Source organism: Puntigrus tetrazona, chromosome 9, assembly GCF_018831695.1.
Source record: "Puntigrus tetrazona isolate hp1 chromosome 9, ASM1883169v1, whole genome shotgun sequence".
NCBI classification, from domain to species: Eukaryota; Metazoa; Chordata; class Actinopteri; order Cypriniformes; family Cyprinidae; genus Puntigrus; species Puntigrus tetrazona.
This window is the reverse complement of record NC_056707.1, coordinates 16,248,366-16,262,521: the sequence shown is the minus strand read 5'-3', so window position 1 is coordinate 16,262,521 and position 14,156 is coordinate 16,248,366. Positions and strand designations below refer to the sequence as shown.

Below are 14,156 nucleotides of genomic sequence, written 5' to 3'. Positions count from 1 at the left end.
TTCTGTTTGTGTTTGTCACTTGTCTGACTCGGGTCAATGCAATTGTTCACAGAGCAGATGAGTGTGATGCACTGGTGGCTCTGTCGTGCAGCTGCACTCCTCCAAGGCTTCCTGAATGTGCTATGGAGAGCCGGAGCAGTGTAATTTCTCTCTGAAGGCCTTCTTTACAACCTCTGCATTAGCTACCACAGATCATCCGGTCTCCATTGTGGCTCCAGTGGCTGTAATCTTTGTAAAATTAGCTTCTGAGATGCAGATTTCCTTTTCTTTTAGTTGCATTTCCTTTTTGAATTAGCCGTTTGAGTGGGTTTTTATTCAAACCCTATTTTTTCTCCTTTCTTCGCCTAGATGGCAAGCGATTTAGAAGATGATATTCGGTCTGGAGCAGTTGAAACTCAAGTGTTGGACTGATGTCAGCGTCTTCATCATCTAGATTTACATCTCACTCTAATGAAATCTCTACTGCTCTGTCAGTGAACACAATCAGTCAACCCCTTTATCACTTATGGTTTAATATCAGCTAATTCTACCATAGAGTGCAGGTCTGTGGGAGCGAGTTCTTGGGTTAATTATGTGCCTTTTTGCACAATACAGTTTAACAAAAGCACAAGACATTGTTGATAATTAATAAAACATTTTTTTTTTTAATTTCCCATCTGTGATTGTTAAACTCGCTACCGAGGCCACACATGAATGTTTTAGTAAAACCAATGCACATTTGATGCAATTCATCAAGTATTTGTAAAAGTTTTTTTTTTTAAACTACTGTTACAACATTTAGCTAAAATACACTTAACACTACTTTTATTTTGATGAGCTATTTAGATTAATTTAGATTAATAGATAATAAACGACACACTCCCAAGCTCGACAGCACTTTTTTTTTCTGGAACGTAAGTTCCGCCTATCTCTTGTTCTCTGTTTTGTACCTCTAGTGCCCGTATTTACTTCTCTCTTTGAAACACTAGATGAGTTGACACGTCTCTGTCTTTATGGCGTGGGTAATGTGAACATTAATCAAGACCTAAGCACGCATTTAACATTCTTCATTAAACTGACACATTCATTGCTTGTTACAGCAGAGGTCATTCCGTTTATTCAGCTGTTTTATAAATTGACCTTAGTTACACATATTGACACAGTACATACACACAGACCCTTTGTCTAATGTGCAACGAGTATAATTTTAGTACAATGCTGAACATCCTCTGTACAGTGTGGCCATGTTTCCCTGAGCTGTCAGGTGTCCTGCAGGTACCCATGCACACATGCTGTCTCAGGAGTTATCTTCCACAGGAGAAACCCTACACCTACACCATCATCTCTTGCTCACTGTAACAGATACCAGCTGTCACAAAACACCAGCGTTCTTCCCCTGCCAGCCTCCCCGCTGTCTGACCGATTCTCTCATCCTCCGCTATATCCTCTTCTGTACTTCTCTTTTCTCTCTCGTCTTCCTGCGTCGCGTCTCTCTCTGTGCTTCTTTTCCTGTTTTCACTCTTCTTTCCTTCCTCACCTCATATTTCTGCCTGCCAGCACATCCTCCCCCGTCATGCACTGCTGCGGAGGACATCTTCCCTGTCCGTCATTATTTATGATCGTTCAGCACTCTTGCACAGAAAGACACTTCAATGAAATATTCACCTGCTCAACTTGCTGTAAAGTGGTTTACCCAGACTTGTTTATCCTGTGTATGTGACCTATACCCGCTGTTCTCATGTCTGCACTGGTCTTATCTAATCTGCCTGCTTCTTTCTGGCACCAAACACGGCATCCCCGCTGCGTGCTACAGCATGTCGCTGCTTGTGCTTGTCATCTATAGCAGCTGCTGGGAGCGAACGGCCGATGCACACTTACTGCATCATTTCGGTTCCCATAATGCTATGCTAAATCAGCCCAGCAGGGCACCTCACAGGTTTCCATGTGCACTGCTTTTGTCAAATGCATTTTTCATTTTCACTGGAAAAAGTGATTTTAGTGTTTCTTTGGATAGTGAAAAGTAATCAGGATGAACATTTTAGTTCTCATTGACATCCATAAAATAGATAAAAAATACTAGGGCTATCCCATTATGTGTGTAAGATGCTATTCTTTTCCTGCTATTTCTTGAATTGCTTGGAGAAAGCTCCTTAAAATAGATTCAGTTACTTAATTAAGTGATAATGTTTTTAACCAGCTATGTATTGTTGCAACATCTGTAGTATAAAGTAAAAAAGTACCTCCCTGTTTAATACTGTAAAGCTGCTTGAAAACAGCCGCTGTTATATAAATCGGCATTTAAATAAAGGTGACTAAGATTAAGAAATCTCCATTTATTTGTCAGCACGAATTACCAAATTGCACGGCTTTTATGAAAACTACAGATTGTATGTCTGCATTTTGGTGGTTTTTTTATCCACTACTCATGGATAGTTTTCCTATTTTGCTTATACCACAGGAGTTTTTCTGGGGTTTTTGTTTTTTTTTACTGCATAACTTTTGTTAAAACTCCATCCTCTGTGTTGAAATATCCTTTTAATTACATTTTAGAATTTTATAATGGACAGCTCTACGCTCATAGAGACTATTTTGACTTTTTTTTTTTTTTGCAAGGTATAATGGCTGCCAAGAAGAACCTCTAGAGACATTTTTAGCTTTGAAACATTTTAATTATTCCGTTCTTTTTTGGGAAGACAATTTAGAGGCCAGCAAGATATTCCTCAGTCAGCATAATTTCCCCCCCCCACACATGGAGCAGTCAGTTTGTTCAACTTGTCAGTGGACATCAACCTCCACAGCAACTCCTTCAGGACTCCACTCCATGCGTACCGTCTGATGTCTGGAAAAGACAGCTCCGCACAACTGAATGTTTTTTTGTGTTCATGGTTGGTGTTAATACACAACATCATTTATGTAATGTCTAGGGAACGTTTATGCCAAAAACAACATGAGGGCCGTGACAGATTGAGTAGATAAAGCCCCCTTCAGATGTTATGGCGCTTCTGAGTGTCATGTATCCACAGTTCCAGCAGTTTAGCGTGGTGGAGTCCAGCTCTGAGCCACGCGTGGCTGCACCTCGGCTCTCTGCCAGTAAGCAGCTTTGCGCTTCACGCCATCTGCTCCGGCAGTTTGTGTTGGGGAAAACACAGCCCCTCTCGCACTCGTATTAGCAAGATACAGTGATAATAATAAGCTCTCAACCACCTCTTCAATTTGCATTATTCTCCAGTTTGCCGGCATTGCAATTTTATAGCTGAATCAGAATAGACTTGTGCCTAAAATGCAGATCTTTTTATTTATTAAGTGTCTACTTGTTTCTTTAAGGTCAGTAAACTGTTGTCTAATTTTGGAAAAGGGTTTTTTTTGGATAATTTTGGATAATAATTACACGCGCAGTCATAAGCTAATTATTCTTATATGCCAGCATATAAGGTCGCGTTAAAACCATGTTGTTCTATAATGTTAATGCCGCACAACACACAATTTTTTTTTTCCAGCTTCCTGGTTTTATCGGCTTCTTGACATCTGATTAGCTACATCAAAATGATGTAATGTGGGTTTTTATAATAAACTGATGGTTTGATCGAGGTTAATTCTCTGTATCGCTAGGTGGAGATTTATTTTTAGAAATCCTGTTACTGTTATGGATGGTCTTGCTGAAGTTTTTTTTTTTTTTTTTTTTTTAAAAGCAATAAGCCACAAGACTGATGGTGCACCCATTCATGGTGACGTGCCAGACAAGACCTTTTTAACCTTGTGGCTTATAGCTTTAGTAAATCTCAACAAATATTCTGCGTAAAAACTCAATTACTCTTGACTTGTAGGACAAAAGTTCCTTGCGGTCTGTGCGTTTGCGTGCTTTTTAAATTTTAATTGTGTAAGCTTGAGTAAATGAGATCATTGCACTTGGCTAGAGCTGATTTGATTTCTGTCTGAAAAATACTGCCTTTTACATTACGCTGGCAGCATAGATAAATACTTTTTTACACCACTGTTCAAAAGTTTGGGGTCAAGAGGTGTTTTTAAAAAGATAGGAATATTTGTGTTCAGCAAGGATGCATTAAATTGACCTAAAGTGGCAGTAAAGACTTTTATCAGCCTTCAGTTATAGATTCGGTGTAGCACTGCTGCTCTCCAAACACTTCCCTTAAACTCTGTGCTCCACATGTTCGCTGCACCTGCGGTTCATTAACAGTTCAGCCAGAGAAGTCGGATGACAGAAGACAGCAGCCAGCCTTAAAGTGTTCTCCGTGGAGCACTGACCTGGGAACTGTACAGAGAGAGGTTCTGACAACACATATTTCATAAAGGTTGTCTATTTTTATGTCTGAAAATCTGCAGGTCAGAGTGAACTGGGTCGTCTGTAATGAAATGTAACTTGCGTACCTGAGGAGGAGGGTGAGAAATTCTTTACAGACTCGTCGACAGTAATTTAGAGAATAAATGTCAAGTTTGAAAATGTGGCCACGCTGAGCTTAAAGTAGGTAAATATCACACCAACTCATTTTCACTCGCTGCAGAGAATAGTTTTTTCTGTCTACAAGAACAGAGATGATCTGATCTGTCAAGCTTGAAGCTAAATCCTAAGGATATTTATATAAGGATAAAGTTATATTAATTTAAAGTTATTAATTATTTTATTTGCATACTATGAGAATTTAAATGTTACTCTCTTTTATGTTTCATTTACTCAGATACATTTTTCTTTTTTGTTTTGTTGTCTGAGTGCACAGCACCTATAGGACAGACACAAACACAAACAAGCACACATTGCACACAAACAAGCAAAAGTTGCTTCAGAGGTCTCTCTGCTGCCATCTTTCTTCAGGCCGGCAGAAACACTCAGAGCTCATGCTGAGAAGGGTTAAAGGCTTTGGAATATCAGATCACAGTTTTTCACAGAAAGCCAGCCTTTCCCCAGCCTCTCTACTTCCCGCTGTTCCTCAAACAGAACAATCTCATCATCCTCATTGCTGATGTGTGCATTCCTTTATTCCTAGAAAGAGGCCAGGCTTTTTACTTCAGCCAGCTTGTAGTTGTCAAGCCGTGCACGGCTCTAATGACATTGTTGAGACTGAAAATCTCACTTCTTCCCCAAAACCGTTGCCATATGAGGCGTACTTGAATGAGTGACTTGTGGGTACTTGGGTACTTTTATGAATTAATTACAGTTGTTTATAGATAAAATGTAACAGGTTAATGGGTCAAAGTAGCAACAACAGCTAAATTTCTGGAGAGCAGAGGAAACAAAGGTAATATTGAGGCCAGCTAAATGAAAAATTGTTTGTGCAGGAAGGTTAAGGCATGTGTGTTATTATGTTTGATTATGGTTTTTGTACTGCTGGGAAAGATCTGAACTTTTTTTATTGACAGTAATATTTATTTGCCCACTCATAGGTTATTCATTGCTGTTAGACTCTGTATAAAAATGATCATCAGTCACAGACTGATAAATCAGACTGAATAATCATCCAAAATGGGAAACATTTTAGGGATCATAATCATTATGATTCTTAAACTGGCTACCCATATACCTGAGTGAATGTATAAAATAAAGAGTTTATTTCCAAAATGTAAAGATTTGTAAATCTCATTTGGTTTAATTAAATGGCAACACTGCCTATATTTATCCCAGAATGTGCGGGACTCAAGTAATTTACCTGTATGTTTCCTTTTCAGGGGGCCGTTTAGTGTGGTACGAAGATGCATCAACAGAGAGACAGGCCAACAGTTTGCTGTGAAGATTGTGGATGTGGCCAAATTCACCTCCAGCCCTGGCCTCAGCACAGAAGGTAAAACACTCAAGCCTCCTCTTTTGATGACGATTGTGAAGAGAATTCATCAGCTGCGACCTTTCCAGAGCTCAGCATACATATTCAGTGTTACTTCATGAATAAGCACCGAATTCTTTACATAGAGCTGGAAAGGACCCAAAATGAATGACTGGGTTCGTGTCGATTTGATCAACCACTCTCTAATCAGCAGCTCTGGAGAGGAAATTCGATATGTCTACACCACCAACTCACCTCCTAAACATCTGCGGTTTCAGTAACTAATACAGCTGTCCAAAATGTACTGAAGAATTAGCATTACTTTGTTGATGTGAAAATAGAAGTGCTGCTTGGCTGTGACATATATGCATAACGCTGAGAGTGGGCACCACATGTGTTGTGTTTTGTTGAGATCGTAGATAGGACTACACCGCGGTTGGACAGAGTAAACTGAAGACCTGACTTTTTGTATTGTGCTGAAGTGTGATCACAGATTTTACCTTAAATGGCACATTGGGGAGGATTTAACAGCAGTACGCTTGAGTGTTCTCAATGTGTGAGTCTTGCTCTGAGTGTGTGTGTTACTCCAGCTAGATGTCTATCAAAGCATTTGCAACAAGACAATTATTAATGCAATTATTCTTTGGCATACTTTTTTAATATAGAATTTTTAGCTGTTTTTTTTTATTTGTATATATTTTGGGAATTGGGGGGTCATGTTGTTTTAGTGCTTATTTCACTAAACAAGTAATAAATGAGTCATTTGTAAGGGATGTCACACCTGAGAACAGTTCCCCTTAAATGTCATCCTCTTCTGTTTAGATAGCACTGACTGATTAAGAGTTGACTAAATAACTGCCTCTTGCTCTCATTTTCCTGTCACATTTCATCTTCCTGTGCTTGTCTGAATAAGAACAGGGGTAGTATGCAAACATAAATAGACTGAAGCAAGATGCGGAGCTATAGACTGCGACTGAAATTGTCACATTTGCAACAGTCTATTTTGAGAATGTGCGAGTTAATATTTGACTTGGTCGCATTTGAGCGAGTGCATGTTCGTGGAAATCATTTTCAGAGCAATGTTTTTTTTTCAGCTGATTGACACTACAAACATCGATAGCCTATCAGAATCTGTCCTGTTCTCACAAGCTTGAGAATTGTGTCCTTAGAATACAACAGACAATATTGTTCTCTTGTGTGGACGCTAATATCGTTTTCTTTACAGTCGTCTTCATCATTATCATGCTTGGAGTGAACTGGCTGATATACAGTACTGTGTGTGCAGTACTGAGGTCGGAGTCTACAAGTCTCCCTGGAGACAGACAGATTCACTGTACTTGCTCTGAATCAGTGAGGATTTGTGTAAGCATGGAAACATAGCTGAACAGTTTCCGTGAATTCTCTGAAGACAGAGAAGTTCTTTGGGTAGGATGTTAAGTACTCGTGCATGTGAGAAAGAGATCTTTGCCCAGGGCTTTGTGTTATCTCAGTCCACTGCTAAACCTCTGTCTCATCTCTCCTGAGTTTCACAGTCTCGGCAAACACTCTACCCACCTCCCATCTGTCTTTCTCCTATGTGGGAGAGAACACACTCATGCTGGTATTTCAGAATCTGCTGTAAAACTCATGAGACTCGGTGATTAAAACGCTGCAGTAACTCTGACTTTTGTTACTCTGTTACCTTTTAAATGTTTATTCTTCTCTGAGTTTAGGATAGAAGCAACTCTGTGAACTTTGCCTCCTTGCACTTTAATTTTGGTTACGAGGACTAGGTGTAATGGTTTTTAGACTGTATAAGTTCTGTCCTCTTTCCCTGAACATGCCAGCTCACACAAAACTACTGGCACAAAACACAGAGAACTGTTTTTTAAGCCATTAGGTTAGCTGGGACATAGAAAGTGTTCTCATAAACCATGTTTGCGTTGTAGTACGCGCCTCATTCTACACATTTGTGTCCTTATAAACCATACCAGAAAAAACACACAGTCCATTAGATATGTTCTTTCATGGAGATCTTGAAGATTCAAACACCATAAAACACATCAATTTTGCACCTGGGTACAAATTTCTGAGTTTTGTTTTTTAATGGAAATGTGAGCTTTATAACAGACGGAAATTTGTAATTGCTTAGGATTGAGTGACTTCAGACCACTGAGACTTTAATGTGGCTGAGACTACCCAACACAATATCCCGTCAAATCACATTCACATAGGTTTTCACATGTTATGCTTGTTTTTAATTGGTTAAGATATGCTATAAGGAATGCTGTGTTTCCTAAAAATCACCCATTCTAACATTGGTGGCTTTTTATACCAACGGAAACCTTTTCTTATATTATCATTCAAATCATTGCACCCAGACCTGTGGAATCTCTGCGTAATCTGAAAAATCAGCAGGAGCACACAGTCTGGTAATGAGCCTTGTAGACGAGCAACACTTCCCATAATTAAGTGACATTAGTGACTGTTGCTCTGCTTGACACTTCAGTTACAGATTCTGCTCTAGGATTTTGCTTTTGAGAGACTGTTTACACTGCTAGACTTGATGAAATGTAACGTAACGATGAGCTCTTTTTGCTCAATACTAAAGTAATATATGGTGGTTTTGGGAGTTTTTTCTGTTGGTTTTTTTCCTCTACTGTACTATGAATAACAGGTGGTGAAAAGCAGTGAAAGTGCCAGTGGCATTTGTAGTGCATGCATCTGCGCATATTTGTAGTTTCACCTATAAACATAAATCTGTATGAAACGCTGTACTACTGTTGGCACATCACAAAGCTGATTGTTTTTGTTGTCTAGACATCAGCTGGGGGAAACCACACCGTCATCTGTGCCACTTTTGTGTTTGAAGCACCTTAAGGTCATCGTGCCAGCTGCCAGCCATCTGTGACAAATCCTCTCCAAACTCTATAAAACCTATTCTGTGTTTAGTGACTATAAACGCACACACTTTTTGTTTGCGTGAGTCCAGTGTTTTATTATAGCAACTCTTAGGACATCGATACACTGGAGTACGGATGCTTTCACGTACCGTTGCAGCACTTACCGTAAAGCACAACACTAGGGAAAGCCCATAAGGGCCACTTAGCTCAGATGAGACGGATTCTCTCTTACTGATGGACAGAAACGAATGTAAAGATGATATTCAGTGTGGTTTTAGTTTCTGAAAGGGTTATTTTGTAAAATGAAAGCAGTGCCTAAGTGTGTGAGCCGATTTGATTTCAGTTCATTGTAGCAAGACTAAGTTTGAAATTTGTTTGCTTTATAGGTTAAGGATGTTTCTTTCTCATTTATCCAGATGTCTGTGATTTTACTTTACTGCCCGGATGTCTGAATTGAAGCTCAGAGCTCTAGGTCACCTTATGCTTCCATATTATGATGTAATCATTTTTTTTAACTATTATTTTATTTTGTAATATGTTATATTGTTATCATTTATGATCTTGCAATTTAGAAAAAATAGAATTAGAAAAGCTTTATTCCTTGAAAAGAAAAAAAACATTCTTCAAAACACCAAGCTTTGTAAGATTTTTGTGGAGGGCACAGGACTGTTGGAGTCACTCATTCTTACTCCGTCTACTACAGGACTGACTGAAATGTCTTTCATCCTCCAGCTCCCAGAACCATTGATAAAACCTCGTATTTGAGAGTGGCGGTTGAACAACACCCTGGCCTTTCAGTAACCTTGTCTTGTTTTTTTATTGCAGCACATTCTTTGAGAAAGTGTGTGGTCATCCAGAGGGCCACAATCGAACTTCAGTGGGGTCTTATTGATGTGGGGTGAAAAAGAAGAAATCTGTCCAGATTCGAAAGGGAATGCAGCCTCCAAGAGGCAGAGAGATGGGCTTCTTTATTGTCTTCCCTGCGGGAGGTTCTAAAGTCTCCACCATAGCACACGCAAACAGCCCGAATGTTAAATGTCTTAACTATCATCATCATCATCATCATCTTCACCCCTGCAGCGCTCCAGCAGTGTCTTCTGCCACAAAAGGTTGTTTTGAGGTTGCCGCTACCTTTTCGTTTAGCTACGCCTTTTATTTAATGCTATTTTTGGAAAAGAGAGCGTTTTGTGTATGTTTTTCAAAGCGGCTCCATTCAGGATATTTACAGAGAGGAAAGCCTCCAAACAGCCTGTGGGAAATCCACAATTATAATTTAAAAGACACTCCATTGCTTTTCATGTTTGCTCCTCCGCAACATTTGTATAAAGTCACCAAATCATGAAAAGATTGACTCAGAACGCTGCAGACGCAGAGGTTGTTAGCCTGGGTGAACTCTCTTTCTCTACGGATCAGATCAGTATGGTTTGTTTTAACCTCTCTCCAAGATCTCAAAAAATTTCTTTCCAAAAGCATTTAGCAACTTTTCAAAAGTAGTTTATTTTTTCAAGACTATTAATGGGGCAGATGTGGTTTAGAGATGCTTCTTAGACTTGTTTTGAGACTGTATAAACAAACATTTTTGTTTGAAACCATGTCCCAGAGAGGATAAATTTGAAAATGACACCCTTGTGTTTTTGTGTGGATGGTCAATCCGTATATTTTTCTTAAACAATGATCATCACCCCACGTCTTGCCCCTGGTCAGACACTGCTACATAACAGCAACAGAAGCATGAACAAACAATGCTGGTCTGACATGTATGCTGCATTGTTTTGTGGTTATCCGTGTATGCAGATACTGAGAAAAGGAGGGGAAAAAAATTGGATGGGGGAAAGCTCAGGCTTCATGTGGACATAGCCTTAACTATACACAGACATGAAAAGATTTCTTCAAAATACTTTATACTTGAAGTTAAAACATCATCTTACAAGGATTTATTTCAAACACTCAACGGACTTCATGAATGGAGTTTGGAGTAAAACATTTTTTATCCTTATACCTTTCAGATGGTGCAACATTTTGAATTCATAATCATGCCGTTTCTTGTTAGTCAGTAAAGACTAAATACACATTCTCAAATCATACTCATTCCCTCCACAAGTGTGTGTGTGTGTGTGTGTGTGTGTGTGTGTGTGTGTGTGTGTGTGTGTGTGTGTGTGTGTGTAAACAGTATTCATATATATATATATATATATATATATATATATATATATATATATATATATATATATATACATTAGTGCAGAATTCAAGCGGATATATCTGTAGTACTGAGTGCTAAAGCCACGCATCTGTAAGCCATGCCAGTGTGGTGGGGTGGACACCACTTCACTTGTGCTGTAATTATTACAACATTTAGAAGACAATTAGGCTGTTCAAGCCTGCTGTAATCAGCCAACCTTCCACTAAAGAATGAGAGAGAGAAGCAGGGAACACTTCTTCTGCTGGTGATCATGCCATTTATCATACCTTAAAGATTTGCCCACATGTACCCACATACTAACTGGTTTTTAATTGGATATTCTCATCTTAGATCAGTACAGTACATTTTGATATTGTTTGCTAATCAGAAACATCTTTGCTAATAGGTTTAAGGATTTTAAGCAAAGTATAAAACTGGCCCACAATTACAACCTTTTTGGAGCATATTCTGAACTATCCACTATATCTATATCTTTTTTTTTCTTTGATGTGATGCGAAATGTATTTTTCAAGTACCCTTAGAACAAAGCTCTATTTCTAGAGACCGGGGGAACCTTTTCTTCCATTTCTTTTCATCACTGGAACTGAGCAGCCTCCTCTTTATATTATGTATGAAATTATTCTGGAGCTCGGCATCTGACAAAGAAATGTGAAATATGGATTTTCATTATTTCTTTAATAATTACAAAATAATAAAAAAGATGCTGTATTGATTTTTACATCTCTTGTGCCCTTCAAGTCATAAATCGAGACGCAACCGATGGTAAATGGCTGTCTTCAAATGTAATATCTTGTCTTTTAATGCTCTAGCTGTACCTCAGCTTCTCCAACCTGCGGCCGCCTGCTTCTCTAGCATGACGCTAACCAGATACTAAGAGATCCTGGGAGGTGTGTGTTTGCTGTATGTGTGTGTCAGCAGCAGCTGCGTCTGGTGTCATGTGAGCTGCAGATGCCACAGTGAGCTCGTAAATGCTGCTCAGCGAGGAGTCCCCGCCGTCCATCAGCACCTCTGAATCACATGCTGACTGCAGCTTTCTCTCTCTGTCTCTCTGTCTCTCTCTCTCTCTCTATAAAAATGGGTGAGCATGTTAACAGCCTCTTTATGATTTGTCTCTGAACATCATGTGAAATCCATGCCAGTGTGTTAACTCACAGCATGCATAGGTTGAGCTTGAAAGAAATCATCAGTGCTGTATGTTGTGGATTGAACTCTAAACATCCTTTTATGGCCGTTTTCTTCAGCCTCTAGTATGGGTTGATTTTGATTGAAATTAATCTATTTTTTAATATGAAGGTCACATTGCTGCATGCCTGCAAGTGTATTTTTGCACAATTTATTCTTGCTATTAACAAACCATGACTTTTGCCTCAATAAACTTTATAATTGTAATTTATAATTATAATTTGCTGCTAATAATAATGTTAATAATGAAATGTTTTTCCCTATACTTAAGTGTTACCTGTATACCTATTATATATTATATATTTTATAATCTAAATGAATATTGAAATAATGCTAAACCATTTTACTATTTGTGTTAACTTTGGCATCATTTAATATTTTTAAAATAAGAATATACACTATTGGCATTGTTAAGAGACAAAATAAATGCACTGTTTTAACACATATTTTTCTTGAGGTGCACATGGCCAAACATACTCCTAGTTGAAGAAACACTCTCTGGATGTGTTGGAATGTGTCAAAATGTGTCAGCGCCCACACACAGTGTGTTTTGAGTGTGTAGGCTATCATTTAGAAATACGCTTCAAATGATCGCCATACATTTGATAACAGACTGTTATTCAGAAAGACATTAACTTAGACCTTCAAACTTCTCTTTCAGAAAGACGCATGTTTCTCTTCTATTTGAGAGGGCACAAAATAGCAGGGAGTAAAGCAGAAGGGCTCCTTGTCCCTTCTTCCTCAGCGATGGCAACACTTTAACTTCTTGTTTCATTTTGCTTACATAGCCATTTATATCCTACCCCATCAATGATCTGTGCTCCCGTCCTTGACTGAGTGCTTTGAGATGTTTGACAGAGTAGGGCATGTTGCTCGAGGCCTTTGCTTTGCTTTTTGGGGGGGCTGGGATGCATGTCATTTTATTAATGCTTCAGGGGTCAATCTGGCTGGTTACTGGAACTCGGCGTCAGGTGGCTCTCTGATACTTTGTTTGATGGATCGCTGTTTACTCAGGTTAGTGACAGTGCTGGCGTGATGGAGAGAGGCCACATATGCTGGAGTCGTGGCCCAGCATAATTATTGGCTTGGAATTATTCTCCAGTTCAGTCAGGACACTCACAGACCTCCTATGGTCCGTTCACACACAAAAATGACATGACATGGCTGCAGTTTCAATCCAGCCGGCTGACTTTACACAAACTGAGTTACAGTTTTTTTATTAGTCCCCCAGGAAAAAACACCCTGAATTGATGCAATGAACACTTCTGAAGAAGAACTCATAAGTGTTGGAGGTTTGTTGCATCAGTTCCTGTTTGGTGCACTTCTTAGCACGTATACTAGACATGCATTGCATTATTCTAGAGTTTTGGGGTTTTTTTGCGAAACAATCAGTTCTTTTGGTCTAACTCACATTTCTTAAGTAAATTCTTTCCATTCAGGCAGAAAATTTGTAAATTAAAAAAGATGAATTAGATTTATTTACAATAATCAAAACTGTGGCACTATTTGAGTATGAGTGCCAGTATGAGTTTTCCCCCACAAAAACTCATACTGTACACGTAATACAGAGACACTGTAGCACTCTTTAACTGACTCAGCGTGAGCAGAACCTCTCTGAAGGTGGACCTGACTGCACAGACCGACTTCACACACTTGCATTGCTCTCACCTCCTATCTGTGTCTGAATGCTGATTGGTTCACGTGTTTGCGTTTGAAAGAGCTGCCTATGCTTTAAGGGGTTTTGAATTGTAAATTAAGGATTTGGATTTATGGGTAGGGTTATTAAATGACTCTCGTTAAACAGTTGCTGAGTGGTACATTTGCAATGATTTTGTTGTTGTAAAATTAAAAAGCATTAAAATACAGAAGCATTGGGAATGTGATGATTTTAATGTGCATTTTAAAAGGCCGTGAAGTTCCCCACAGACTGTCATTACAGTAGTTTCACAAGCCTTGATTCATTTCTCTGAATCAGATTAAATGGTCATTTAGTGAAAATGTGTACTGAGTAATTTTTCATTTGCTTAAAATCTATTAAAGCTGTTTATTATGGTTTTATTTATTTATTTAGCAACTTTATTATTTTGCTTCATAATGTGATTTAAGCAATTTGAATTTATATAAATATATAGATTTCAT

General features: G+C 38.7%; 1 protein-coding gene across 6 annotated transcripts in view; it reads left to right on the top strand.

The window, feature by feature from the left end:
• Nucleotides 1-14,156, top strand: part of LOC122351999 (peripheral plasma membrane protein CASK-like) — a 96,485-nt gene that overhangs the window by 37,936 nt on the left and 44,393 nt on the right. For 5 of the 6 annotated variants that reach the window (XM_043249460.1, XM_043249459.1, XM_043249458.1 and 2 more), the window contains exon 2: nucleotides 5,659-5,771. In XM_043249460.1, coding sequence (XP_043105395.1) covers nucleotides 5,659-5,771 — 113 coding nt within the window. Of the gene's footprint in view, nucleotides 1-5,658; nucleotides 5,772-11,086; nucleotides 11,914-14,156 lie in introns of those variants that run through there. The other variant, XM_043249457.1, reaches the window with a different exon arrangement.